Source organism: Myodes glareolus, chromosome 14 (assembly GCF_982192425.1).
Source record: "Myodes glareolus chromosome 14, mMyoGla1.1, whole genome shotgun sequence".
Taxonomy (NCBI): Eukaryota; Metazoa; Chordata; class Mammalia; order Rodentia; family Cricetidae; genus Myodes; species Myodes glareolus.
Window position 1 is genome coordinate 21,723,440 of NC_142039.1, and position 27,043 is coordinate 21,750,482.

The 27,043-nt window shown below is 41.4% G+C and overlaps 1 protein-coding gene across 1 annotated transcript in view; it reads left to right on the forward strand.

Annotated features, from left to right (window-relative positions):
• Itih5 (inter-alpha-trypsin inhibitor heavy chain 5) overlaps positions 1 to 27,043 on the forward strand; it is a 97,459-nt gene that overhangs the window by 2,506 nt on the left and 67,910 nt on the right. Inside the window, exon 2 of the mRNA XM_048461072.3 lies at positions 15,147 to 15,191. Within this exon, the coding sequence (XP_048317029.3) occupies positions 15,147 to 15,191 (45 nt within the window). The remainder of the gene's footprint in view (positions 1 to 15,146; positions 15,192 to 27,043) is intronic.

Below are 27,043 nucleotides of genomic sequence, written 5' to 3' on the forward strand. Positions count from 1 at the left end.
ATACAACTGGACATGTTTACCAACTTCCATACCAGGTCTGTTCATTTACCTGTGACTAGAAAAAGTACTGCTTTATTTAAAGCAAAAAAGAGGCAATGGAATATTATGGTTAAAAATATTCCGAGTGGAAGCAGGCTATGTGGGGTTCAAATCTGGGCCCCACTGTTTCCTGACTGTGTATTCTTGGGCAATGAACTTAACTCTTTGAATTTCATTTTCATCACATCAGTGTAGGGCTCTTATTAGCTCCTAGCTCACAGACACAGATGAGTCTGTGGGGAAGGAAGATAACGCTGAAGAACTCCTTTAAGAGAAGGAATATGAAATGATGACTACAAATGAGATGCTAAAGTAGCCTTTCATTTGATAAATGTGTAACAAATCGCACATTTTTTTTTGTCGACAGGACAATCACCCTAAATGTCCAGCCTCAGGGGCTTGTTACAAGTCAAGGTTTCCCAAACCTCTATCAGTGTCTAAATAATACGATATAAAACAGTGCTTACCTCATATTCCCAAGGCAGTGTTTGATGCCAAGCATCGGATAATAATGATAGCTATAATATCAACCATAAACATTTTTATTTATTAGTTTCACATTTATTTGTGCATCCCTGTGTGTGTGTATCAGATATCAATTTTCTTCCAGGGACTAAATTCTGTGGAGCCATTTCATCAGCCTAGTAATAAATATTTTAAACAGTAATAAATATATTCATTCTATGCTGCTGAGGGTTTTGTGAATATGGAGCCAGTCCAGGCAAAGCATTTTCATAGAGTAAGCAGTAAGATATTGTGTGGTGTGGTGTGTGTGTGTGTGTGTGTGTGTGTGTGTGTGTGTAGTCTAGTTAAACCCACAGATGCCACACCAAGGTCTCAAAGAATCTGATCTACAAAGAACAGCCATATAGGATAGGCCATCAGGAGGAGCTGGGCCCTCAGGCTTGTATAGGCAGATCACAGAGCTCAGGACTGCTGAGTCCCAAAGCTAGGGCTCCTCATGAAACTTCCAGACCGATAATTTTGTCCAATGCTTCTGACTCAGATTCTGCTCAGCACATGCTGGTCTGAAATGTCCATCCTGGTGATCCGTTTCCAAACTTCCCAAAGAGTAAATGCCTCATAAAGTTGTACCCCATTGCCATGTTTTCACATATGAATACAGACAGCTATTTCTTTTAGCTTTCTAGTAAGTGAAGCCAGTACAAGAGCAGCAGGCTGCTGGCCTCTCCATAATGCCTCCCTTATGTACGGGGTGTGGTTTCTGGGATGGAACAGCTGGACTGAATGGGGAAAGAGATGCTGTGGGAGGCATTCCAGAAATGTGCTCACTCCCAAATCAGCCATATCTCATGTCTTGAGGGAGGAAGGGAAGGGTGGGGGCTGCCTGAGGCTGGGCGATGAATTGTATGCGACTTTGTGTTCCTAACTAGTGTTTTCTCAAATTGTGGGTGCTCAGACGTAAAGAACTTTTGTTTAACGTGCAGTGTGAAGTTAGTCAGCAGGGCCAGCAAAGCAGCTGTCTGAAAGGCTGGTTCAGCAGAAAGAAGGACAGGATGGCCTGAGAGTTCTAGGGAGCTGGGAAGTAAAGATGGGTGTGTCCTAAACCACTCATTCTTTTGTTTTTCTTTCTCTTTCTTGTCTTCTCTTCTGTGTGTGTACAAGTGTATGTAGGTGCACAAGCTGCTGTTTGCACATGCGTATGGAGGCCAAAGGAAATTGTGGGTATTGTTCCTCGGTGTGCAATGTCTAACTTTTTTTTTTTATTTTTAAAGATTTAATTATTTTTACCTTGTCTGTGTGACTGTGTGCTTAAGTGTATATATGTATACCAGGTACCCTTGGAAAACAGAAATGTAAACTCTCTCTCTCTCTCTCTCTCTCTCTCTCTCTCTCTCTCTCTCTCTTCTTTTCTTCTCTTTTTCACTCCTCCAACACTTCCAGAGTCAGACTTACTGAACTCAACCAGGGATAAAAGCCACATCAAGTGACTTTCCAATACCCAACTTCAATTTTGTTCTGGACTCTATGGCAGATCTTTAAGGCAGTGGTTGCTCTGCTGATAGGTCTGGCTTTCAGTGTTCTGGAGACACTCAGAAGATGGAGCTGGTGGGTGGATCAGTTTCTTGTCCTTGTCCCACTAGGAAGGTGACTTTATTGTATGCTCAAGATGCCTGCTGAAGTTGGCCTTAATGACTCATCTCTCACACGTGTCGTGGGACCTAGATTCAGGGACCTTGGGATAGAACTCAAAAGGGAGAGTAGAGAATAGGATCTTCAGGTTGAACCCCAATTTTTGACCCTACGTTTTTATTAATCATGCTTAATTTGATGTCCAACATGGGGCTGTAGTCACATTAGTATGTTTTCAAGGTCAAACAAAGATATAATTTAGATAGATAGGCCATCTTCAAACACTTCAGAGATCTACCCAATATGGCATTTAAGATGTTTTAATATCCTTGGTTCTTCTTTTTTATGACAATGAGACATGTATGTCCTGGCAGCACCAATCTACTTCAGAGAAGATAATGGGCATTGAAGAAACTCCATATGAAGTTAACTTCCTTTGTGGCAAAAGTTAGCCACTGGGCAAGAAAATGCCCCAGCCTTGACTGCTTACAGTATACTGTCCTAATTAGATAAGTAGGACACAAAATATGCTGTTTCACAGAAAAGTCTGTCAAATATGCTAGGCATGTACCGAAGATGGATGCCCCAATGTTGCAGAGGAACTTTGGATGGCTGTCCAGGAGTCAGCTGTTTCTGTCATTACTCACATTTTTTGGAAGTCACTTGCTTGAACTTTCTGCTTACTCAGTTAATATTATTTCCTTCTTGTGTCTCTGAGGGAGTTGAAGATTAGGTAACTATAGTTATAGTTTACCAGACACAGAAAGTAAGTTATGATAGAAAGTAAATTAGGTATAAGACTTTGGACTCACCATGATAGGATAGATATGAAATATTTTCTCTGAATATGTCAAATACAAATGGACTAGACATTGTTGATATATTTATTGCCTGTATATATTTTATATAATCATTGGACTTTTTGTATATAGTTTTCTTATATTAGTTATGACCTTTTTTATTTTAGACAAAAAGGGGAAATCTAATGGCATTTTAATTGTATTTTAATAAATAAAGAAGACTGCCTGAAGATCTGAGAGTAAAGCAGTTCCACTGGTCAGCCTAACAGACCAGGTTATGGTAACACACACCTTTAATCCAAGCTCTAGAGAGGAATATAAGACGGGGTGAGACAGTTCTCAGACACAATTTCAGTCTGAAATTCTTGGAGGCAGGATCACCATTTTCAGACTGAGGTTGAGATAAGAGCCAGTGGCTGGCTGTTTTGCTTTTCAGATCTTCAGGTTGAACCCCAATTTCTGACCCTAAGTTTTTATTAATCGTGTCTCATATAGCTAGTTCTAATCATACTCTGATACCCCAAAGCCTGCCACTACTCAAGGATGTGGTGAACTTGATTTGTTTCAGTTTTCTTTGCAACTTATACCATGTAATTGTACTGTTTGTTATTATGTGTTCATGAGTTTCTTCCTTCCTTCCTTCCTTCCTTCCTTCCTTCCTTCCTTCCTCCCTCCCTCCCTCCCTCCCTCCCTCCCTCCCTCCCTCCCTTCCTTTCTTCTTCCCTCCCTCCTCCTTCCCTCCCTCCCTCCCTCCCTCCCTCCCTCCCTCCCTTCCTTCCTTCCTTTCTTCCTTCCTTCCTATCTTCTTACTTTCCTACCTTCCTTCCTTTTCTTTTCTCCCTTCCTTTTCCCTTTCCTCCACTTTCACTTGCACACTATATAATATGTCTTTGATGGCAGAAATTCTAAGAGTTTTTAAATACCTACATTTGTTTGGTCGTTTATCTATCATCTATCTATCTATCTATCTATCTATCTATCTATCTATCTATCTATCATCTATCTATCTAGTGTGTAGTGTGTTTGCGCCTATGTCACAGCATGTGTGTGGAGGTCAGAGAACAACACCGGGAGTCTGCTCTTCCTTCCACGGTGTCAGTACCAGGGATAGAGCTTATGTCTTCAGACTCACCAGCAGGTAGCTAACTTTACCCAATGAGCCATCTCATTGGCCATGACTTACACTTCTTAATAAGTACTGTAGTGTGGACATTTTGTGTTCTGATGTTGAGGAGAAATATTCTACTTGTTAGATCTGACTAATCCCACTTGAGTCATCTCTTAAGTCTCTGATTTGGAGTTACAAAGAAGTCATCGGAAGCTCCTAGGCTACTATTTATGGTCGTTGCCTTAGCTTTGGGAGTCCCTTACTTTTCTCTCCACATTTCTCACTCCCAGTTTCTTTGAAGATAATGGAGGAAAAAAAATCCTCAAACAACAAAAAGAATCAAAATCTCTAACTGCAAACAATGATGGTGACATCAATATCATTTCCACTTCCTGTCCTGGCTGGCACCAGTAGTCGGCCTGTACCAGTAAGAGTCAGTACTGGGTCAGTTTGAATTTAAACTTGGACTGAAGTGTTGCCCTGGCAATCCCCTGAGATGCTAGATAGGCATCTCAGAGATGAAAAAGCAGCTTCTCTAGTTTTCCTTCAAGTTGCTTGTTTTGTTGGAAAACGTATTTTGCAAAGGAGACTTCAAAGAACGCACTTTAGATCAAGCAAAGAACTTAATACCTGAGAGAGGCTGGGCTGTCTTCTGGCAACAGCTGTCTTAAGTGCTCCCCAGCCTATTCTGCAATTCTAGGGAGGGAAAGACCCAGGGTGAACCAGCAACTGCTAAAGAACTTGCCCTGGGCCCTTCCTGGGACTGTGCTTTCGTCCCTTGATCATCTCCCTTCTCTTTAGAAACCAGAGCAGATTTCTCTTAAAGGAGACCTTGTCCCCTCATGGAGGTGGCTGGCACTTTCCCTACTCCCAGTCTCTCTCATTGTTCTATTGTACAGTGGTCATATGATCAGGGCTAAAAGAGAGGACGGGGATCAGCAGCTTCCATTATACTTGTGGTTAAAAATTTTAAATGTTTATTTGTGTGTGTGTGTGTGTGTGTGTGTGTGTGTGTGAGAGAGAGAGAGAGAGAGAGAGACAGAGAGAGAGAGAGAGAGAGAGAGAGAGAGAGACTGCATGTGTGTGAAAGAGAGACAGAGGGAGAGAGTGTGTGTATGTGTGTGTGTGTATGTGTGCATGCCATGGTGCATGTATGTAGAAGACAGAAGACAGTTTAGATTCTGGGCTCAGCAGCAAGTGCCTTTACCCCCACTCAGCAATCTTGAGAGAGCTACTTTTAGTTTTTAAAATGCAAATATATTTATTGTTTTTCTAATATGGAAGTAGTATTTGCTAGTCTGCCAAAAACCGAAGAAACAATGAAAAATGTTAATAGAAAGAATTCAACCACCCTAAAGCAAGGCAGAGAAGCAGGCAGATCTCAGAGTTTGAGGCCAGTCTTGTCTGCAGAGTTCCAGGACAGCCAGCGCTACACAGAGAAACCCTGCCTCGAAACATCAAAAACCAAAACCAACCAAAACAACAACAAAACCCAAAACACCCAAAACTTTGATGAGTATGGCAGTCAGAATACAGCAGGTTGTGATCGATAACAACCTCATATACGAAGGTCTTAAGTAACACATATTTCATTCTTGCTTATACAACTCATCCATTGCGAGTTGGCAGTGGAACAGGTATGCACATGTGGTCTCTTGAGAACTTGGGAGAATGACCTCCACCCCAACGTGAATAATTACTGTACCAGAGGGAGCAGGCAGTGCTGAAAGATTAAATATCTGTAACTTATACTTGTGCCAGAAGTGGTAAATGTTACTTACATCTGTAACATATTGGTCACAGCTTGTTCTATGGCCCCATCTGTCCAGAGCAGGTGATCTTTCTGGCAGAGAGCAGCTGGAAACATGTAATGAGCAATGTTGAAGCCAAGTAATATGTGTAATATGTCTGCTGGTCAATAAATATAGATCTACTTTGTTATTTTCAGTATTTGTTTATCGTTGTGTATGGGGTTGTTTGTGTGCACGTTTGTGTGTGTGTGTGTGGTGGGTATGTGTGCATGTTTGTGTGTATAGGGGTATGACTGCATGTTTGTGGTGGGATAAGTGTATAGGTTTGTGTCGGTGGGCAGTATGTGTGCATGTTTATATGTGGGTGTATGTGCTCTTGTGTGCATGTGGAGGTCAGAGGTCAACCTAAGGTGGCATTCATCTGTCTTGGATCTTGGGACAGGGTCCCTCACTAAATCTGGAATTCTTAAGGCTGAGCTGGCTAGCTAGTGAGCTCTGTGATCCTCCTATTTCTGTCTCCCCATGGCCAGTGAACCCCTGGATCCTCCTATCTGTCTTCCACAGCCAGCAAACTGCAGATTGCCAAGTCTGGGTTTCCCAGCACCATGATCACAAGGAAACCACCACACCTGTGTCCTTATGTGGTTCTGGGAGTAAGCTCAGGTCCTTGTGCTTATGTGGCAAATGCTTGGCCAACAGTTGTCTCTCTGGTCCCTAGGTTATTGTGGTGTATTTAACCAAACTGCTCCGTTAGATCAGTGGCTCTCAACATTCCTAATGCTACGATCCTTTAATACATGCTGTGTATTAGAAACCCCCATGCTGTGGTGATGAACCATAAAATTATTTCCATTGCCATGTTATAACTGTAATTTTGCTTCTGTTATGAATTGTAATATAAATATTTTTCAAATGGTCTTGGGCAACGCCTGTGAAAGGTTCATTTGAACCCCCAAAGGATCATGACCCTCAGATTGAGAAACTGTGCTTTAAGCTGTCTCCAGCTCTGAACGGCTATTTTAAAATTATACATTCTGTTTTTCTAACTACTCTATTCTCTTATTTACTTCTCTGCAAGTCGAGTTTGTACCTGAAGGACATACAAACAGGTGGGAATATAAAAGTATGCTATGTATGCTTCTTTAGAAAAGTTTCCAATATTTCTTTCTCATTGTGTGTGGTCACATGTGTGCAAGTTTGTGTGTGTGTGGTGTGTGTTTATGTTTGTATAGGGATATGAGTACATGTTTGTGTGTGTGTGATGTGTGTGTATGTTTGTGTGTATAGGGGTATGAGTACATGTTTATGTGTGTGTGGTGTGTGTGTATGTTTGTGTGTATAGGGGTATGAGTACATGTTCATGGTGTGATATGTGTGTAGGTTTGTGTGGGCAGACAGTTTTACACTTTCTTAAAAGTAAAATTTACTGCCTAAATGTATCTCTGTATCCTCAGGAAAGATTGTCTGTATATGAAAATTAAATTTTCATTCAAGTTATGAATCATTCATACCAGCCAAAGGGAAACAGTAATGCTAATGTCCACCAGGTGATGAACAGATAAACAAAATGTAGTATACCTACACAATGCAATATTATTCAGCAATGAAAAGGAAAAAAGTGGTGTTTGCCACAGTGTAGATGACTTGAAACCATTATTCAAAATGCAAAATTAAAAAAATATACATGGTGTTTAATTCCACTTATATAAACTGATCAGAATGGGAAATACCATATAAAATAGCTTAGTGTTTGCCAAGGCCTAGGGATGAGTGATTGTGAGGTGTTGATCAGAGTGTGCAAAGTGTGTAAGAGTGTCTCTGTATGTGTCTGTCTGTGTATGTGTCTCTGTGTGTCTGTGTATGTATGTATCTCTCTTTCTGTGTAGGTGTCTTTGTGTGTGTGTCTCCGAGTCTCTCTCTCTCTCTCTCTCTCTCTCTCTTTCTCTCTCTCTCTCTCTCTCTCCCTCTCTCTCTCTGTGTATAGTCCACATCACCCTCTGCCTTATTTTCTGAGGCAGAGTCTCTCACTGAAGCTGGGCTTGCTGTTTTTACTGGCCGGCTAGCCAGCAAGCTCCAGGAATCCTCTTGTGCCATCCATCCAACTCTGCACCAATCCTGGGACTCTATGTGTGTGCTGCTGCACCTGGCTTCCTATGTGGACACCTGGAATTAAACTCAAGGCCTCATGCTTGCAGCGACCACTTTACCCCCCAAACCATCTACCCAGCCTCCAGAGTTTCTTTTTAGGAAGTAAATAAAAACTGCTCTGACTGTGGAGATGGCTGCCCATTCCTTATAGAGAAAGACACTTTTACTTGTGCATTAAATGAGTGAATTTTGTGATATAAAAATTATACCTCAAAAAGTTATCTAAAAATATGTAAAACTGAGGACTGAGTCAGCGACCTGGGCCAGAGCAGACCTGAGACAGCAAACTCCACAAGAGTAGGTACAGGAGAGCAATCACTGAGCAAGTGGGCCAGAGCCAGAGACTACTGTGGGTCCAGGTGTGAATCTGGGACCTTTGAGGGTGTAGACCTGAGCCAGAACCTCTTTGGGTCTGGGCCTGAGTCTGGGACCTCTGAGGAAGTAAGCCTGAGGCAGGTCTTCTGCAATCTGGGCACACCTGAGTCTGGGACCTCTGAGGGAGAAGATCAGAGCTAGAGAACTTTAAAGGACCAACCCTAAGCCTGGGACCTCCACAGGAGCAGATTCAGACCAGGGACATTTACAGAAACAGGTCTGAGCCAGAAACCTAGACCAGAACAGGCCCGAGACAGCAAACCCCACAGGAGGGGAGCAAGCCCCTAGGGAGGACTGAGCAACTTCCAGGATCACTGAGTGACCAATGGGGTAACTAAAACTGTGGCAATGACTGTACCATGAAGATCCTTCTGAGTCTTGGATCCACTGGCACTTAGAAGATTAATCACCAGAGTTACAAACAGTCCCAATCCACACCAATTAGAGAAAAAGATGAGTAGACAAGGTAAGAACCCATACAACATCACAAAGAACAATACAACACCAGTAAAATCTAGAGATCCTACAACAGCAAGACTTGAACAATCAAACACCAAGCAGAAGGAAATGACCTAAAAAATAACTTCAGGAGAATATTTGAGACTCTTAAAGAGGAAATGAGAAATCACCTCAAAGAAATGGAGAAAAAGGCAAACAAAAAATTGGAAGACATCAGCAAATCCCTTAAAGAAAACCAAGAAGAAGCATCAAACATATGAAAGAAACTATTCAAGACTTGAAACCTGAAGAAATAGAGACAGTAAAGAAAACACAAACCAAAAAAATTATAGAAACAAATCATGAGAAAATGATCAGGAATCACAAATTCAAACATAAACAGCAGAATACAAGAGATTGAAGAGAGAATCTCAAGCACTGAAGATACAATAGAGGAAATAGACTCATCACTCAAAGAAAACATTAAATCTAATAAAAACTTGACACAAAATATCCAGGAAATATGGGACACCATGAGAAGACCAAACCTAAGAATAATAGGTATAGAAGAAGGAGAAGAAGTTCAACTCAAAAGCACAGAAAATATATTTAACAAAATCATAGAAGAAAACTTTTCCAACCTAAAGAAAGATATGCCTATGAAAATACAAGAAGCTTACAGAACACCAAATAGACTGGATCAAAAAAAAGTCCTCTCATCACAAAATAATCAAAACAGTAAACATACAGAATAATGAAAGAATATTAAGAGCTGCAAAGGAAAAAGGCCAGGTAACATATAAAGGCAGACCTATCAGAATTACACCTGACTTCTCATTGGAGACAATGAAAGCCAGAAGGTCATGGTCAAGTGTTATGTAGACATTAAGAGATCACAGATGTCAGCCCAGACTACTATACCCAGCAAAACTTTCAATCACCATAGAAGGACAAAAGAAGATATTCCATGACAGAACCAGATTTAACAAATACCTAGCCACAAACCCAGTCCTACACAAAGTACTAGAAGGAAAACTGCAACCCAAGGAAGTTGACTACATCAACAAAAACACAGACAATTGATGATCTCATGGCAGCAAATCCCAAAGAAGGGGAAAACACACAAATTAACATCACCAACAATGAAAACTAAATTAACAGGAGATAGAAATCACTGGTTATTAATATCCCTTAATATAAATGGACTCAACTCACCTATAAAAAGACGCAGGCTAAGAGATTGGATATGAAAACAGAATCCATCCTTTGTCTGTATACAAGAAATGCACCTTAAGCTCAAAGACAGACATTTTCTCAGAGTAAAGGGTTGAGGAAAAAATTTCCAATCAAATGGACCTAAGAAACAAGCCGGTGTAGCTATCCTAATATCTAACAAAATAGATTTCACACTAAAATCAATCAAAAGAGATAAAGAGGGACATTTCATATTAGTCACAGGAAAAATCCATCAAGAGGAACTCTCAGTACTGAACATTGATGCCCCAAATACAAGGACACCCTCATATATCAAAGAAAGAGTTCTAAAGTAAATCATACATTAAACTCCACACACTAATAGTGGGAGACTTCAACACTCCACTTTCACCACTGGACAGGTCAGTCAGACAAAAAATGAACAGAGTAATAAGGGAACTAACAGATGTTATGACTCAATTGAACTTAACAGACATCTATAGAATATTCCATCCAAACATAAATGAATATACCTTCTTCTCAGCACCTCATAGAATCTTTTCAAAAATTGACCACATACTCGATAACAAAACAAACCTCAACAGATACAAAACAATTTGGAATAATCCCATGTATCTTATCAGATCATTATGGCTTAAAACTAGAATTCAACAGCAATACTCATTCTAGAAAGCCCACAAACACATGGAAATTAAACAGTGCTCACCAAATCATCAATGGTTCAAGAAAGAAATAAAGGGAGAAATTAAAGACTTCCTAAAATTCAATGAAAATGATCACAAAACATACCCAAATTTATGGGACACAATGAAAGCAGTGTTAAGAGGAAAGTTCATAGCACTAAATGCCTACATAAAGAAGCTGGAAAAGTCCCATAATAGTGAATTAACAGAACATTTGAAAAATTTAGAACAAAAAGAAGCAAACTCATCCAAGAGAACTAGATGGCAGGAAATAATCAAATTGAGAGCTGAAATCAACAAAATAGAAACAAAGAAAACAATTCAAAGAATCAATGAGACAAAGAGTTGGTTCTTTGAGAAAATCAATAAAATAGGCATTTTTTTATTCAAACTAACCAAAAGGCAAAGAGAGAATATTCAAATTAACAAAATCAGAAATGAAACGGGGGACATAACAACAGACATAGAGGAAATCCAGAGAATCATCAAGTCATATTTCGAAAACCTGTACTCCACAAAATTGGAAAACTTAAAGGAAATGGATAACTTTCTGGATAAATATCACATACCAAAATTAAATCAAGACCAGATAAGCAAATTAAACAGACCTAAAACTGCTGAAGAAATAGAAACAGTCATCAAAAGTCTCCCAACCAAAAAAAGCCCAGGACCAGATGGCCTCAGCTCAGAATTCTACAAGATTTTCAAAGAACTAATACCAACACTTCTCTAATTGTTCCATACTATAGAAAAAGGAGGAACATTGCCAAACTCTTTTTATGAAGTTTCAATTACCCTGATACCCAAACCACATAAAGACATTACTAAGAAAGAGAATTACAGAGTAATCTCACTCATGAACATTGATGTAAAAATACTAAATCAAATACTAGCAAATCGAATCCAAGAACACATCGAAACCATCATTCACCCATGATCAAGTCAGCTTCATTCCAGAGATGCAGGGATTGTTCAACATATGAAAATCTGTCAATGTAATCCACCATATAAACATTCTGAAAAATAAAAACCATATGATCATCTCATTAGATGCTGAAAAAGCTTTTGACAAAATACAACAACCCTTCATGGTAAAGGTCTTGGAGAGAGCAGGGATACAAGGAACATACCTAAACATAATAAAGGCAATATACAGCAAGCCAACAGCCAACATCAAACTAAATGGAGAGAAACTCACAACGATCCCAATGAAACAAGGAACAAGAGAAGGTTGTCCACTCCATATCTATTCAATATAGTTCTTGTGGTCTTAGCTAGATCAATAAGACACCAAAAGGAGATCAAGGGGATACAAATTGGAAAAGAAGAAGTCAAACTCTCAGTATTTGCTGATGATATAATAGTTTACATAAACAACCCCAAAAATTCTACCAAGGAACTTCTACAACTCATAAACACTTTCAGCAATGTAGCAGGATACAAGATTAACTCAAAAAATCAGTAGTCCTCCTTTACACAGATGATAAATGGGCTGAGAAAGAAATCAGAGAAACATCAACCTTCACAATAGCCGCAAATAACATAAAATATTTTGGAGTAACTCTAACAAAACTAATGGAAGACCTGTATGACAAGATCTTTAAATCTTTGAAGAAAGAAATTGAAGAAGATAGCAGAAAATGGAAAGATCTCCCATGCTCTTGAATAGGTAGAATTAACATTGTAAAAATGGCAATCTTACTGAAAGCAATCTACAGATTTAATGCAATGCCCATCAAAATCCCAGCAAAATTCTTCACAGACCTCGAAAGAACAATACTCAACTTCATATAGAAAAATCAAAAAACCCAGGATAGCAAAAACAATCCTAGAATTCCTGGGGGCATTACAATCCCTGATTTCAAACTCTACTACAGAGCTACAGTACTGAAAACAGCCTGGTATTGGCATAAAAATAGACAGGAGGACCAATGGAACCGAATCGAAGACCCGGATATTAATCCACACACTTTCGAGCACCCGATTTTTGACAAAGAAGCAAAAAATATCAAATAAAAAAAGAAAACATGTTTAACAAATGGTGATGGCATAACTGGATATCAGCATGTAGAAGAATGAAGATACATTCATATCTATCACCATGCACAAAACTCAAGTCCAAATGGATCAAAGACCTCAACATAAAGCCAGCCTCATAGAAGAAAAAGTGGGAAGGACCCTTGAACGCATTGGCAAAGGAGACCACTTCCTAAATATAACCCCAGTAGCACAGACACTGAGAGAAACAATTAATAAATGGGACCTCCTGAAACTGAAAAGCTTCTGTAAAGCAAAGGACACGGTCAACAAAATAAAGCCTACAGAATGGGAAAAGATCTTCACCAAACCCACATCAGGCAGAGGGCTGGTCTCCAAAATATACAAAGAACTCAAGAAATAGGACATCAAAAGAGCACATAATCCAATTAAAAAAAAGAGGGGGGGGGAGTACAGACCTAAACAGAAAACTCTTAACAGAGGAATCTAAAATGGTTGAAAGACACTTAAGGAAATGTTCAACATCCTTAGTCATCAGAGAAATGTAAATCAAAACAACTCTGAGATTCCATCTTAAACCTGTAAGAATGGCCAAGATCAAAAACACTGATGACAACTTCTGCTGGATAGGTTGTGGGGCAAAGAGAACACTCCTGCCTTGCTGGTAGGAGTGCAAACTGGTACAGCCCCTTTGGATATCAGTGTGATGATTTCTCAGAAAATTAGGAAACAACGTACCTCAAGACCCAGCAATACCACTTTTTGGTATACATCCAAAGGATGCTCAACCATGTCACAAGAACATTGTTCATCATATCCAGAAATTGCAAACAACCTAAATGCCCCTTGACTTGAAGAATGGTTAAGGAAAATGTGGTACATTTACACAATGAAGTACTAAACAGCAAAAAAAAAAAAAAATAATAATAATGACATCTTGAAATTTGCAGGCAAATGGATGGAGGTAGAAAACATCATATTAAGTGAGGTAACCCAGACCCAGAAAGACAATTATCACATGTCCTCACTCATAGGTGATTTTTAAACATAAACCAGCCTACAAATCACAATCCCAGGAAACCTAGACAACAACGAGAACTTTAAGAGAGACATACATGGATCTAATCTACATGGGGAGTAGAAAAAGACAAGATCTCCTGAGTAAATTGGGAGCATGGGGACCTTGGGAGAGTTGAAGGGGAGGGGAGAGAAAAGGAGGGGAGCAGAGAAAAATGTAGAGCTCAATAAAAATCAATAAAAAATATGTTCTCTTGGAAAAAAAGTATAAGCCAAATAAACCCTTTACTCCTCAAATATATACATATATATACATGCACACACACACACACACACACACACACACACACACACACACATATATATATATATATATGTAAAGCCAGGGTCTGGAGAGATGGCTCAAAGATCAAGTGTGCTTCCTGCTGTCACTGAGTTCTGCTCTCTGGCTCTAGGGGAGCCCAAGGCTTCTGGCGTGGGTACAGCACCTCACACAGATAGATGCAAATACACAGTTAAACCCAACATGGATTTGAAAATGTGCAAAGCCTGGGCATCCTTTTCAAGTATCTGTCCTATATTTTCCAAAGGAAAATTTGTTACTCCTAGTACTAACTGTTAAGTTTCTGCTGTTTAAGTAGAGGTTTGCTGTGGATGATACTCAGAGATCTGTTAGAATTTTTAAATAAGCCCAGAGGGACTGGCTAATTATTGCTGTGATTTTAATATTTAATTATTTACTTATTTAAGATTTATTTATTTTTATGCTTATGGGTGTTTTGCCTGTCTGTATGTGTGTATACCACTTGTATACCTGGTGCCTGTGGAGGCCTGAGAGGGTATTTGATCTGTAGGAACTGTAATTATAGATTGTTGTGAGTCACCATGTGGGTGCTGGGAATTGAACTTGGGTCCTTTGAAGAACTCTTTACTGTTGAGACATCTCTCCAGCCCCTGTGATTTTTTTAAGGAAATTTTTATTATTTTTCTGCACCCATCTCTTGCCTATGAGAAAATAGAAATCTTTAAGGCAATTCAGGGTACCTTCAGTGTTGTGCCTGGTTTTCCTAGAGTTCTGCATGGACTAAAAACTTGCCAGAAGAGGGCCAAATGTCTGTATTACAATGATGCAGTGGACCCAATAGCAAGGAACTTAATGGCAATCCAAAGACTGAGTGAAGGAGAATGCAAGCATTCTGTGGGTGTCTCTGCTCTCGTCAGTTACAGATCTAGGCACACCCAGGTGATGAGGTAGTTTGACCTCATGGATTCTGAGTCAAGCAGTGTAAGAAAGTTAGATTCTAATTCTAGCCTAGAAAAACACTTTCTAATCAAAACAAACAAACAAAAGCCACCTCGGAACAGATTTTTATGCCAGTTATCTATCCTTAGTGGGGAATTTGAGCGGGTTTTAACGCCTTCACAGGACTCAGTTGTGAATACTTCTCAGTCCTATTTCACATTTCTTCTGTCTTTCCAGGTCTCCCTCAGGGTCCCCAGGCAACTCAGACTGCTGCAAAGGCTGGTACGTATATCCAGATACCATGTTCCATTCCTTCATCCTTCTGTTTCCTTTGAACCAGAACCTAGATGAGTGTTTCCCAAAGCTCCTGGAGCTCCTGAGAGAAGAAGTCTAGCGTGGAACAGTATAGCTATTCCCTTATAAATTTCCTCAAAGGGGATATATCTTTCTTAAAGGAGGAACTAGAGAGGCAGCTTGGTGGGTAAGCACTTACTGTACAGGCATGGAGACCTGAGTTCAAATCCAAGCACCCATGTGAAAAGCCTAATGTGGCTGTATGCAGACTTGATATATCGGTGCTATGTGACGTGGAGACAGGAGGATCCCTAGAGCTTGCTGACTGTCTACCTCCAGTTCAGTGAGAGACGCTGCCTCAATGGAATAGAATAGAATTCCTGAGAGCTTCCTCAGGCCTTTGCCTGGGTGCTCATGAGTGCATGGCCGCCCCAACACACACACACACACACACACACACACATGCACACACACACACACACACACACACACACACAAAGACAATGCGTGGAGCCCCAAGTACCTGTATTAAGTAATCAAAAATCTAAACATAGTTTGTATATTTGTTCTTTTTAATAATATCTTTATTAACGAAATAAAACCTTGGTTTGGAAATGAACAGCATTTGTAGATTGAAGCTTAGCATGATGAGAGCCGGATGGGCTCTCCATACAAGATGGAGCCCATGAACACATTCCCAGGCTATGAGCAAATTTTGACATCTGAAAATAGGTTGTTGGTCATCTGGAATAGCGAGTCTCTGAAATGCTCTTATTGCATCTCTGTCCTTCTTCGTACTATTAGTTTTAATCCCCCCGGTTGTGAACTCACCAGGGATCCTCACGCAATTGGCATCATCTGTTTTCAGAATTGGAAGATTCCCTCAGAAACGCACCACCGGTTTACTGATATTGTTTTTGATGTAGTTGCCATGGAAATATTTTAGGTTCCTATGCTTGTCCTTTCTTTCATAGCCTCTAAATTTTGTCACTGATGAAAAAGGTTTTTGTTTTTGTTTTTTTTGATTTGTTTTGTTTTGAGAAGCGGATCTCGTGTATCCCAGGCTGGCCTCAAACTCTCTCTGCAGCCAAGACTGTCCTTTGAATCCCGATCCTCCTGCATCTGCTCCCCAAATGCACGAAGGATTGCTGGCATGTGCTACTGCGTTTAGCAGTTACAACGATTTTCATGATCCCACTACCTGCGCCGTTCATAGGATCTCTTCCATTTTCTTAGAAACCTCTTTAAAGTTTTCAAGTCTTATTTTCTCATGCATTACACATTTTGAACATGAGCTCTCTCCATGATGGGTCTTTCCAGGAGTAACGCATATCATGTCTTCAACAACTCTATCACCTAGAGGGTAGAAATCTATATATAGCTTATGTAGTTATTATGTGAGATTGCATGATCTGGCTTCTGATTCTGCCTGGAGTCTCTCACCACCTCTCAACAACTGTGGTTCTCAGTATGTTCCAAATTATAATTAATTATAGAAAACAGACAGCTCAGAATGTTCCAGGTTTTAATTAATGAACAGAAACTAAGCAGCCACAGCTGGGATTTTCCCACCATTGTCAGGACCACAGAGATATGCTTGGTTATGTTTAGAGCTAATTAGATTTATCTTTTTATAGCAGTCCTTGGACACTTATGCATGCATGCACGTGCACACACACACACACACACACACACACACACACACACACACTGCATCTGAACATCAGGGGACTCTGTATCTGAGCTTACATCATGGTTAAAAGACACTGACTAGCTTTTCTAAAGCAACTTACGGCTGTCATTTGCCCTCTGACATCAGGGGTCATCCTTGGTAGCCCTTTGGTAGGAGGTATTCGAAAGTTCGTGCCAGGAATTATTTTATTTCAGTGTGATATGACATACAGTGTGATTGACGTGAAGGAAGAACTTCACATTCGCCCGTCCCTGGTAACAGGACTTGTGCTTTGCATACAAAACCCCACACAGCAGCACTCAGGGCCGGTCAGGAAGCAGTGAGTGGGGTGGATGGTGGAGCACAGCCCGCAGCATCTACTAGGATTTGCAAGGGAAGGAGTGCGTGAACTGGCGGATGTGCCCGGTGAGTTTAGGACTGGACACTTGGAGTCATTTTGGCAGGCTCTGGGCCATAACAGTTGTCCCTCATCCCCCAGTACCAGGTTCTGGGTGATTTGGGGGCAAAGAGAGATTTAGTTTTCTCTGTGAACGTTTGACAGAGGAAGTGGTCAGGAGTGTGGATAATAAGAACCTAGAGAATGTGGTTTTCGTATTAAAGATGGACTAACAGGGCAGCCACAGCTGTCTCTGGAATGAGGGAGGGAGTCGCTCTAGGAACACAGCCTCGGATGCCAGGTCTTCAGTTCTGTCAGCACCAGGAAAATGGATACAAGTGGAGACAACCTTATTAAGTGAACTAATTCCTTCTCAGAAAGACAGAAGGTGTATGTTTTCTCACTGTGGATTCTAGACCTCACAGATACACAAAATCAGTTAGGAATAGATGCCATGAAGGTAGAAGGGAAAATGGCTGGAGGAATGAAGGGGCTGATGGGAGGCCAGTAAAGAGGAGCATCGCAGGCCCAGAGGGGAGTATACTCAAAGTGCATTTTACCTGCAAGGAAATGACTTCATGTAACACTATATAGATTATAGTCAGGACAGCTGGTGGCTTGGTGCTGACCCTTCGTCTCTGGTGGATGCCGCACATCCCGGTGTCTGTCTCCCCGTCCCCAAGTCTAACCATCACAGAGAGTCATTTTCAGATCACAGAATGGCTGTTTCCGTCTGGATGGGGATAATTACGCTTAATGTTCCTTCTTATCTCTAAATGTAACGGGGCCATGTTGTGGAGAGTGGATGAATGTGAACAGGTGAATCGGGGCTGGTGTCATGCTCTGTCTGCAAATGGGGAGGGATGTCCCCCAGGTGGTGAATGCATCTGATGAAACCAGCAGGGACAATGCATACTACATTACAGCTTTCCTAAAAGAGAAGCCTTAAGGTTGAGCAAAAATCAATGGACCTCACATCCAGCCACCTGCTCCATTCCAGTCTTCTCTTCCATACAACAAGGGAGTCCGAGGTAAGCTGCTTTCTGGAGCTGCTCCCTGTGTATTTCTCCTAGTGACTGTAAATGCTGGGGGCTGCAGAGATAGCTCATTGCTTAGGAACACTGACTACTTTCCCAGAGGACCTGGGTTCTGCTCCCAACACATACATGGCCGCTCACAGCCCTCTGTAATTCCAGTTCCAGAGGATCCAATGTCCTCTTCTGGCCTCTGTGAGCACTATGCTTATGGTTCACATACATATGTATGGTTGCTCATCTGCAAATGTTTCTGCAGAATTACTAGCCTGGCTTTGAATTCCTTATGAACACAGATCTGAGCAGACATGGTAGCTGGCTCTTTTCAGCTAGTGCCAGACAGTGGAACTCCAGCTCCGATTTTTGTTGTTGCTGCTCTTCACCTCTGGAGAATAAGGCAAAAATGAACATCAACTGAGCCTTCTGATGTCTTCAGGAATCTATTAAAATGTTCTGCTACTGTCTAGGCATGGGAGTACACTTCTGTACACCCGACACTGGGGAAAGTTAGGGTAGAAAGGTCAAGAGTTCAAGACCAGTCTGTCTCAAAAAGGCAAAGGCTGGTATGTTAGCTTAGTGGTTGAGAGCCTATGTCACAGGAGCAGCAGGTGGCAACTGAAGTTCGGGTGTCAGCCACCAGACGGAAAATCCCTGACTGGTGAATCTCGGATAGGAAAGGTCCCAAGACCACAGACTCCAGAATGCCTATTCCTTCTGCTGTGTCTTCACGTGTTTGCTGCTGCTGTCTTTCTCTAGTACCTGGCACGGTGTGAATGGGTGTGGGGAGAAGTACATTGCCTGTGATGTAGTGTGTTTATCTCATGGAAACATCCTGTTCTACGGGCATTTTTACCTATGGGCTATGATGAAGACGATTTCTTCCTAAGCTGTACTGTCTAAATAGTATAAATAGAGTTAGTATAAATAGAGTTTTAATGATTAAAAATCAAACAAGGGAATGTCACACAACTAGAGCACATCAGTTTCTATTGAGGAGCCACGTAGACTGTGACTTAGGTTAATTATTAAGGAAAATAATTGAGTTCCAATACACACAAAATAAAAGTAACTAAATAAGTCTTTTAGAAAAATAAAGAAAGGAAGTTAGTCAAGAACCAAGCACCGAAGTGTTAATAGTTCTCTAGGAAGAGGGGAGCTGGGCTGTGTCCCAAACATTCCATAGCGACATTTCCAGATGGCAACTTGGGTAATTCATGACATCCTCTGGTGGCTTGATGTTAAGTGACTCCCGTGAGTCACACCCGAACCCCTGGTCCCTCAGGCAGCTAATTAAGACACACCCTGCCTCAAACTACTTTTCCATCTGGGTTGGCTTTGCAGGAAAAAAAAAATGAAGAAATTACATTATGTCACCGGAAGATTTCTTTTGCTTTGTATTTTCCAGTTGACGTCTCCAAACAAAATAATTATTTATACATAAATGTGGTGCCCATGTTGAGTTTTTAAGAACTATATTGGGAAAATCTGAGACAACTCTTTTATAGTCTCCATTTATGACAGATTTTCATACACTTCTGCCGTCCGAAGCTCTGTGTTTGCTTTCTACTGTCAGGTCCTGACTAACTCGCCTGCTTGTCGCCTGTGCTCTTTCCCTAATTAGCCTGGTGCAGTCACCATTCCCGGAATGGTCATGGTTTATTTCATGCCTTTTGTGCCTTTCTTTTTCTCCCTTATTGGTGGTTGAACCCAGGACTTCATGCTAGGGAAACACTGTTATCGCTGCACTGTATTCTCAGTCTAGAACATTCTTTTCATTCTCTTCCACCATCTACAATTTTGAAATTTATTTTTTTTTAAAATAAAAGCTTCTTTCACACTTTGCTGACATCACTGAATTATCTTTCTCCCTTAGTTTTATTCCCTTTTCTGTTTGTTTGTGGGGCCTGAGTACTGAACCCAGGGCCCCGTGCACGTGAGCAGCTCTACCATTGAGCTGAACCCACCTTTCTTCTGAGCTCTGGGAGGTCTGACAGTCGTGGTCCCTACGACATTCCCGTTTCGTCCGTGTGCATCCCTCTACCTGCCCTTCTCAGATTCCATGTGTATGTCCCTCCTGTATCTTTGTACATTGTTTTGTATTTCCCCCTTTCTTCCAAGTATAGTTGCAAATGTCTTGAGATAAATTGCCAGCTGGAATATTTCTTTTCAACCTTCATGAAATATAGTCTGAAGGAGTGTTTAGGAAATATTAGCTTATTACATTTCATCTTTAGTGGGTGTATGCTTCTTTTTAATTGTTCAAGAGTCAGAAAATTCGCCGGGTGGTGGTGGCATACACCTTTAATCCTAGCACTTGGGAGACAGTGATAGGCAAAACTTTGTGAGTTCGAGGCCAGCCTGGTCTACAGAGTACGTTCCAAAACAGGCTCCAAAGCAACAGAGAAACCCTGTCTCAAACAACCAAAAACCAAACAACAACAACAAAAATCTAACCTTCAACCCCCCTGCCAAAAAAAAAACAAACAAAAAACAAGAACAAGAATCAGAAAATTCATTTCAATTCCACAAATACGTTTACAGATGTTTTCAATTTAGTATGTATACATATATATGTATTCGCGGGTGCATGTGTCTGTTGGGGACAGGGTGCCCATGCAATTTTCTGCATAGATGTGTGGAGGCCAGAGGTTGTTGCTCCTCAGGAGCTGCCCATCTTGTGTTTGGAGATAGTCTCTCACTGGACTAGAGCTCACCGACTTAGCTAGGTGGGCTGCCAGCCAGCCAGCCTGGGGCTCCCCCTTTCTCTGCCTCCTCAGCTTTGAGATTGCCAGCAGTCACTGCCACGCCAGGTTTTCTTTACATGGTTTCTGGGGATGGGAGTCAGGTTCTCAAGTTAACGTGGCCAGCACTTTACTGTCTGAGGCATTTTTCCAGCCCTGAGTTGGTTCTGTGCTGAAATCTAGACAATGGAGAGGAGAAGAAAGGAAGGGAGAGAGGAACGAGGGAGAGAGAGGAAAAGAAGAAAAGGGAGAGGGACAGAGAAGTCATCATTGTATGGTTTCCATTTACCATGTTTTTATGTATTTGACACACAGTAGGAGCAGGGCTAAGAGGCAGTAGCTGGGGTTGCTAACAGTTACACACGCACACAATTCTGACAAGTTCTAGACCAGAGCTGATGCAGTAAGTGGCAAAGCTGTGGGGAACTGCAGAGACTCCCGGGGAAACAGTATCTGGGCAGATGCTGTAAAGCTAAAATAGATCTAACTTTCTTCCAACCCTTCTCCTTGGGTTCATAAACCATGGCTCATATTCTTTTGTTTTTGTTTTTTTGTATTTTGTTTTTTGAGACAGTGTTTCTCTGTGTAGCTTTAGAGCCCGTCTTAGAACTTGCTCTGTTGACTAGGCTGGCCTCGAACTCACAGAGATCTGCCTGCCTCTGCCTCCCAATTGCTGGAATTAAGGGCATGCACCACCACCACCTGACTTTTTTTAGTTTTTTTTGTTTGTTTATTGGTTTTTCCCCTTCCTTCCTTCCTTCCTTCCTTCCTTCCTTCCTTCCTTCCTTCCTTCTTTTCTTTCTTTCTTTCTTTCCTTCTGGTTTTTTGAGACAGGGTTTCTATGTGTTGCTTTGGAGCCTGTCCTGGAACTAGCTCTTGTAGACCAGGCTGGCCTCGAACTCACAGAGATCCACCTGCCTCTGCCTCCCAAGTGCTGGGATTAAAGGCGTGTGTACCACCACAACCCAGCTTGTTTGTTTTTCGAATGACTCATATTCTTAAAGTAATGCCGTAGGAAATCAGCTTTACCCATAACCTTAATTTTAGGTCAAAATTACTGAAAATACACTTAATATTGTACTGGGCATCTACTGATTTTTCACTTTTATTATGTTTCTCTTATTTATTTGGTATATTGGGGGCACATAGGTGCCCTGGCACACATTCAGAGATCAGAGGACAACTTGTAGGAGTCAGTTCTCTTTAGTCAACATTTTTGTCCCAGGGATTGAACTTGGACCACCACGCTTGGTGACAGGCTTTTTTATCCACTAAGCCATCTCTCTAGTCCTGATTTTCATGTTTCATTTATTTGCATTTAAGAATGTATGTGTGTGTGTGACACGTGTGTGTGTGTGTGCTCTTGGTGCCAGAAGAGGATAAGTCCGATCCCTAGGAGCTGAAGTTACAGGAGGTGGTAGGCTGCCCTGTAATGGGTTCTGAGAACCAAACTTGAGTTTTTGGAAAAGTTTTTAGGGCTCTGAAGTACTATGCCATCTTTCTAGCCCCAACTTCATTTTATTGCATATTTTAGTAATTAAATTTTTTTTTGAGAATTTCATGCAACATATTTTGCATGAAATATTCCTACTCCCTCCCCCAACTCCTCCCAGATCCACCCAGACTTCCCTACCCTTTTCTTCCCCTCCTTCCCCTCCCCGTTCTCCTCCTTCTTCTAAATCCATCAAGTCAAATGTATGCTGCCCATACACTCTTGAACATGTGGCCTTCTACCATGGAGGACCTACCAGTGGTCAACCCTGTGAAGAAAGCTGACTCTCCCTCTCCTGGCGGCCATCTGCCGTCAATAACTGCCGAACACTGAAAATTCAACAAAACTGTTTATCTCAAAAGCAAGAATCAGACAACCACAATATTACACTACTAAAGGAAGAAAATTTTTTAGTTATTTAAAAATAGACCTGGACCAGAAATTTCTACCAAAAGGAGATACATTTTATTTAGAGAGCTATAAACCTGTTTAACTAAGTTGTAAACTTAGTAATCCATTGTCCTAGAGAAAGTACCAAGACTTTCAGCAAAGGAGTTGGATGGAAAGTGGCCAGGAATTTTTGGATAGCGTGCAACTGCACTGAGAGCAAGGAACAGATTCGGTCAGTGTCCTGTCTTCAGAGTTTGCAGTTTACTGCGGACCGGGGACTCTCACAAGTGACCTCAAAGTCAGCAGCCAAGACCAAGTTACAGTTTTTTCATTGGGGAGTTCTGTGTTTTCTTGGCTTTCTAACAAATGTCACTGTGAAGGCTGTGTGCAGGAGGGATGTCTTTGGAATCCTTTAAGGAGGGGGCCAGGTTTGGGAATCGGGGCTTCTAAAGGTCATCTTTTTGTGTTAATGACCTGGTGAAGTCATAGAGTAAATGACTTTAGCCTTCAATGGCAGAAAAGGACCCATCTGGAGAGCATCCTTCTTTTTATACCTTGTTGTTATCATTTGTACCTTTAACTTCTTCTAGAAAGGTTGCAAGGGATTTAGTGTGTGGAGGAGGGTATGGCGGTAGAATATGTGTGTATACATGTAGGTGTAACAAGTGTACATGTGTGTCCATGTGCATGTGGAGGACAGACGTCAGTGTTGGATGTCTTTTATGTTTCTCAATTGCTCTCTACCTTATTTTTGAGGCAGTATCTTTCAGTAAACCTGGGGCTCATCAATCTGGCTAGACTGGCAGGCCAGTGATCTCGGGGTCCTCCTAAATTCACTTCCACAGAGCTGGGATTATAAATGTGTACCACATGCTGTCTTTTTAAGCGGGCGTTAGGGAACCAGAACTTGGATCTTCAGACTCGTGTGGCTAACACTTTACTGACTGGGTCATCTACATAGTCCCTCAAGTGCAGTTTTGATCTGTAGAAGTCTCGTTTACAGAACATGCCACTCTAAACCTCTCTAGATCAGCGGTTCTCAACCTTCCTAATGATATACCCTTTTATTATGGTTCCTCATGTTATGGTGAATCCCAACCATAAAATTATTTTCATTGCTACTTCATAACTGTAATTATGCTACTGTTATGAATCGTAAAGTAAATACCTGTGTTTTCTGCAATCCCTGTGAAAGCCACTCAACCCCCAAAGGGGTCAGGATCCATAGGCTGAGGACCACTGCTATTGGTGTAGAATAGCACAGAGTTTGAAATAACCAAGAAAATGATTGAATTCTGCTCAAGGTCAAGCTACAGTGAACAGCAAGCTCACATACTATAGACGTTGCTTAGGTGCTTCAGTTTTCCACCGTTGTGTAAAAACATTCATGCAAAATTCAGTGACTTAATGCAGTAGCCATCTGGCGTGATGTTGGAGCAGGAATTTATACAGAAATGCTCTTACGCTTTAGACAGAGTAGATGAGCTGACGTAGAGGGTTTAAAACAGTTTCCCTCCATGCTGAGTTTGGCAGTGATGGTTGGATGGCTGGCAAGTCTGAGAACTCTGATGTCTGTGTCTGGCCTCGGTAGCAGGACAATGCCTGGTAACTTCAGACCTCTAAAAGGGATGTTCCAGGGCAGTGGTCTAAAAGCTTTGGGATTTGCTATGACCTGGCCCTGGAGTTCTCAAACACAATTTCCAGAGTGTTCTGTAGATGATGCACACCACTGGGGTCCAGATGCAATGGGGGAGGTAACTTCAGCTTGCAATGGGAAGAGAAACAAAGGCAGCAGTAAAAGTGGTCAGCAGTAAAAGTGTAGTTCCATACAGCATTGTGTATTGTTTGTGCTGAAGCAGGTCTTCCTTCCATCTTTACTGATGAAGTGCTCAAGATGGCACCCTTATTGACTTTCCTGTCTAGGAGTAGAATACGTGTGTACTGTTTCGGAGTGCTCCTCAGGTTGAATTTACTATTTGCTCTAGTGAATTTATGAACACATGGTTTTGTTGGCAGAGGACCATCAGTCTTGCAGTGAAGCCAACGATGCCATTCAGGAGGCACCATACTTCCGTCCCTCCACATCCCAGTATGTGTCTTCGCCAGTTATTTCAGTGGTTTATATAACCAGCCAGTGGACAATAAAACAATCTGCTTACTGTCCCCATAGCACTTCTTTTCCTATCTGTCTTCCCCATTATAGCACCAACATTTATATCATTTGCCCTGAAGAAAATCCATAAATTGTCAAGGAGGCCATCATGGCTCATGGGCTGCTCTAGCCTGCACTTCAGGATTGGTAGCAACACCATTTCCTTTTTATTTTTTGTTGTGGTAACATAGGTTTCCTGATGCCATCTTAGCCCCTTCTCAGACTATAGTTCAGTATCATTAGGTGTATCAACTAGCTTTGTATCCATCTCCAGAATACTTTGCTAACTTGAAATGTTATACCACTAGTAAATCCCAGTTCCTTTCTTTGACCACGTTAGCTGCTTCCTGTAGGTGGCTTGTATGGCTTCATATAGTACTTGTCTTTCTGCGTGTGTAGTGTATTCACTTAGCATATTGGCTTCAAGCATTGCTCTTATAGAGGGTGTGACAGGATGGTCTTTCTTTTTCAGGGAGCATAGATTCCATTGTATCATATTCCCCATTTTGTTGATCAGTTCATCTGTAGATGGACCTTGGAATGCTTCTACTTTGCAACACAGTATTTCTACAGTGTTAGGACCGTGCTCCTCTAAATATGGGGGGAATAGACAGCAGCCGTTTTTTTAAATCTAGAGACTTAAAGGACGGAAATGAGTGAGATCCAATTGGAATACAGTTACAATCTGAGACTGGTAAGGCCCGCAGTGAACTAGAATGTGGATGTGAACGGGAAGCTAGATTGAGAGAGACAGCCTTCGTCACTGCCGGTAGACTGCAGTCCTATGTACAAATGTCAGGCAGAGATGCTTCACATTTTGTTAGCTGTGGATTTTTGTGTGAAAATTTCTCAACTGTTAAATATCTTCTGAACTTGACCATTTAAAAATGTTATTGTCAAATAATTGGAGATCTCCTCCTAAAACACATTGATCAGTAAAGATGTTTGACTGAGAGCAGGTTAAACTGCTTTGATGGTGGATGCTGAACTAGCAAACTGTATGAGAACAGACAGTAAATATTTAGATTCTCTGTTACAGCAATGTAAGCCCTTCTCTACTCTGCAATATTAGCTCCAGAGCATCCCTAGACCTTCCGTAAATGAATGGTTTTGTGGCTGTATTCCAATAAGCATTCATTTACAGGAGTGGGTGGTCTACCTACCACAGATTGCCCATCCCTGTAAATGAACCACAGGGCAGAGAGATCTGAAGGGAGTTTGAAACACAATGACATTAAACACACAGGCTTGATGGATGGTATTGAGCGGGCTGGTTAAGATGCAATGCACTCGTAGAATGCAATGCTCTGCAACTGTCAAGAGCAGGTAGATTTGTTCAGTAGCATTTTCCAACGATGCTGGCACTTTGACTCACCATTTCTCCCACTGAGGTGGCACGTGTGCTCTTTGCCATGGAACTGAGGATGTTTTTGTCAACAGAATAAGCTAATAATAATACTATGTGCTTTTTGTTTCTAGAGTTCAAGCCTATAGCCTCCCATGTGCGAGGCAAAGTTTTCTCACTGAGCCATATCGTATTCTTTACACTTTTTCATTTTAAGATGATTTCTCACTTAGTTGTCCCAGATGGCATGGGGTTCAAGAAAGACCAGGCAGCCCTTGAAATTGCCACTCCCTTGCCTCTACATTGCAAGTAACTGGACCAGGCCCAGCTAGCTAATCCATTTTGGAAGCTAGAACACACAGCAGAGGGTACCTTCCATCTCACTGTTGGGGAAACTATCACGCGGATAGTGAAGTCTCTAGCTACCACAGGCTCAGATGAGGCTGTGATTAACCTAGACTTGCTCATGTCAAAGGCCACCCTGGGTTGCTTCTGGGTCAACACAAAACAACAAGACAGCAGCCAGCTCTGAATTAGTTCAAGTTCCGTTCTCCATTTGACTGTGATGGAGTCAGACCCCTTTCAAGTTTGTCTGCACAGTTGGTCTACAAAAAGCA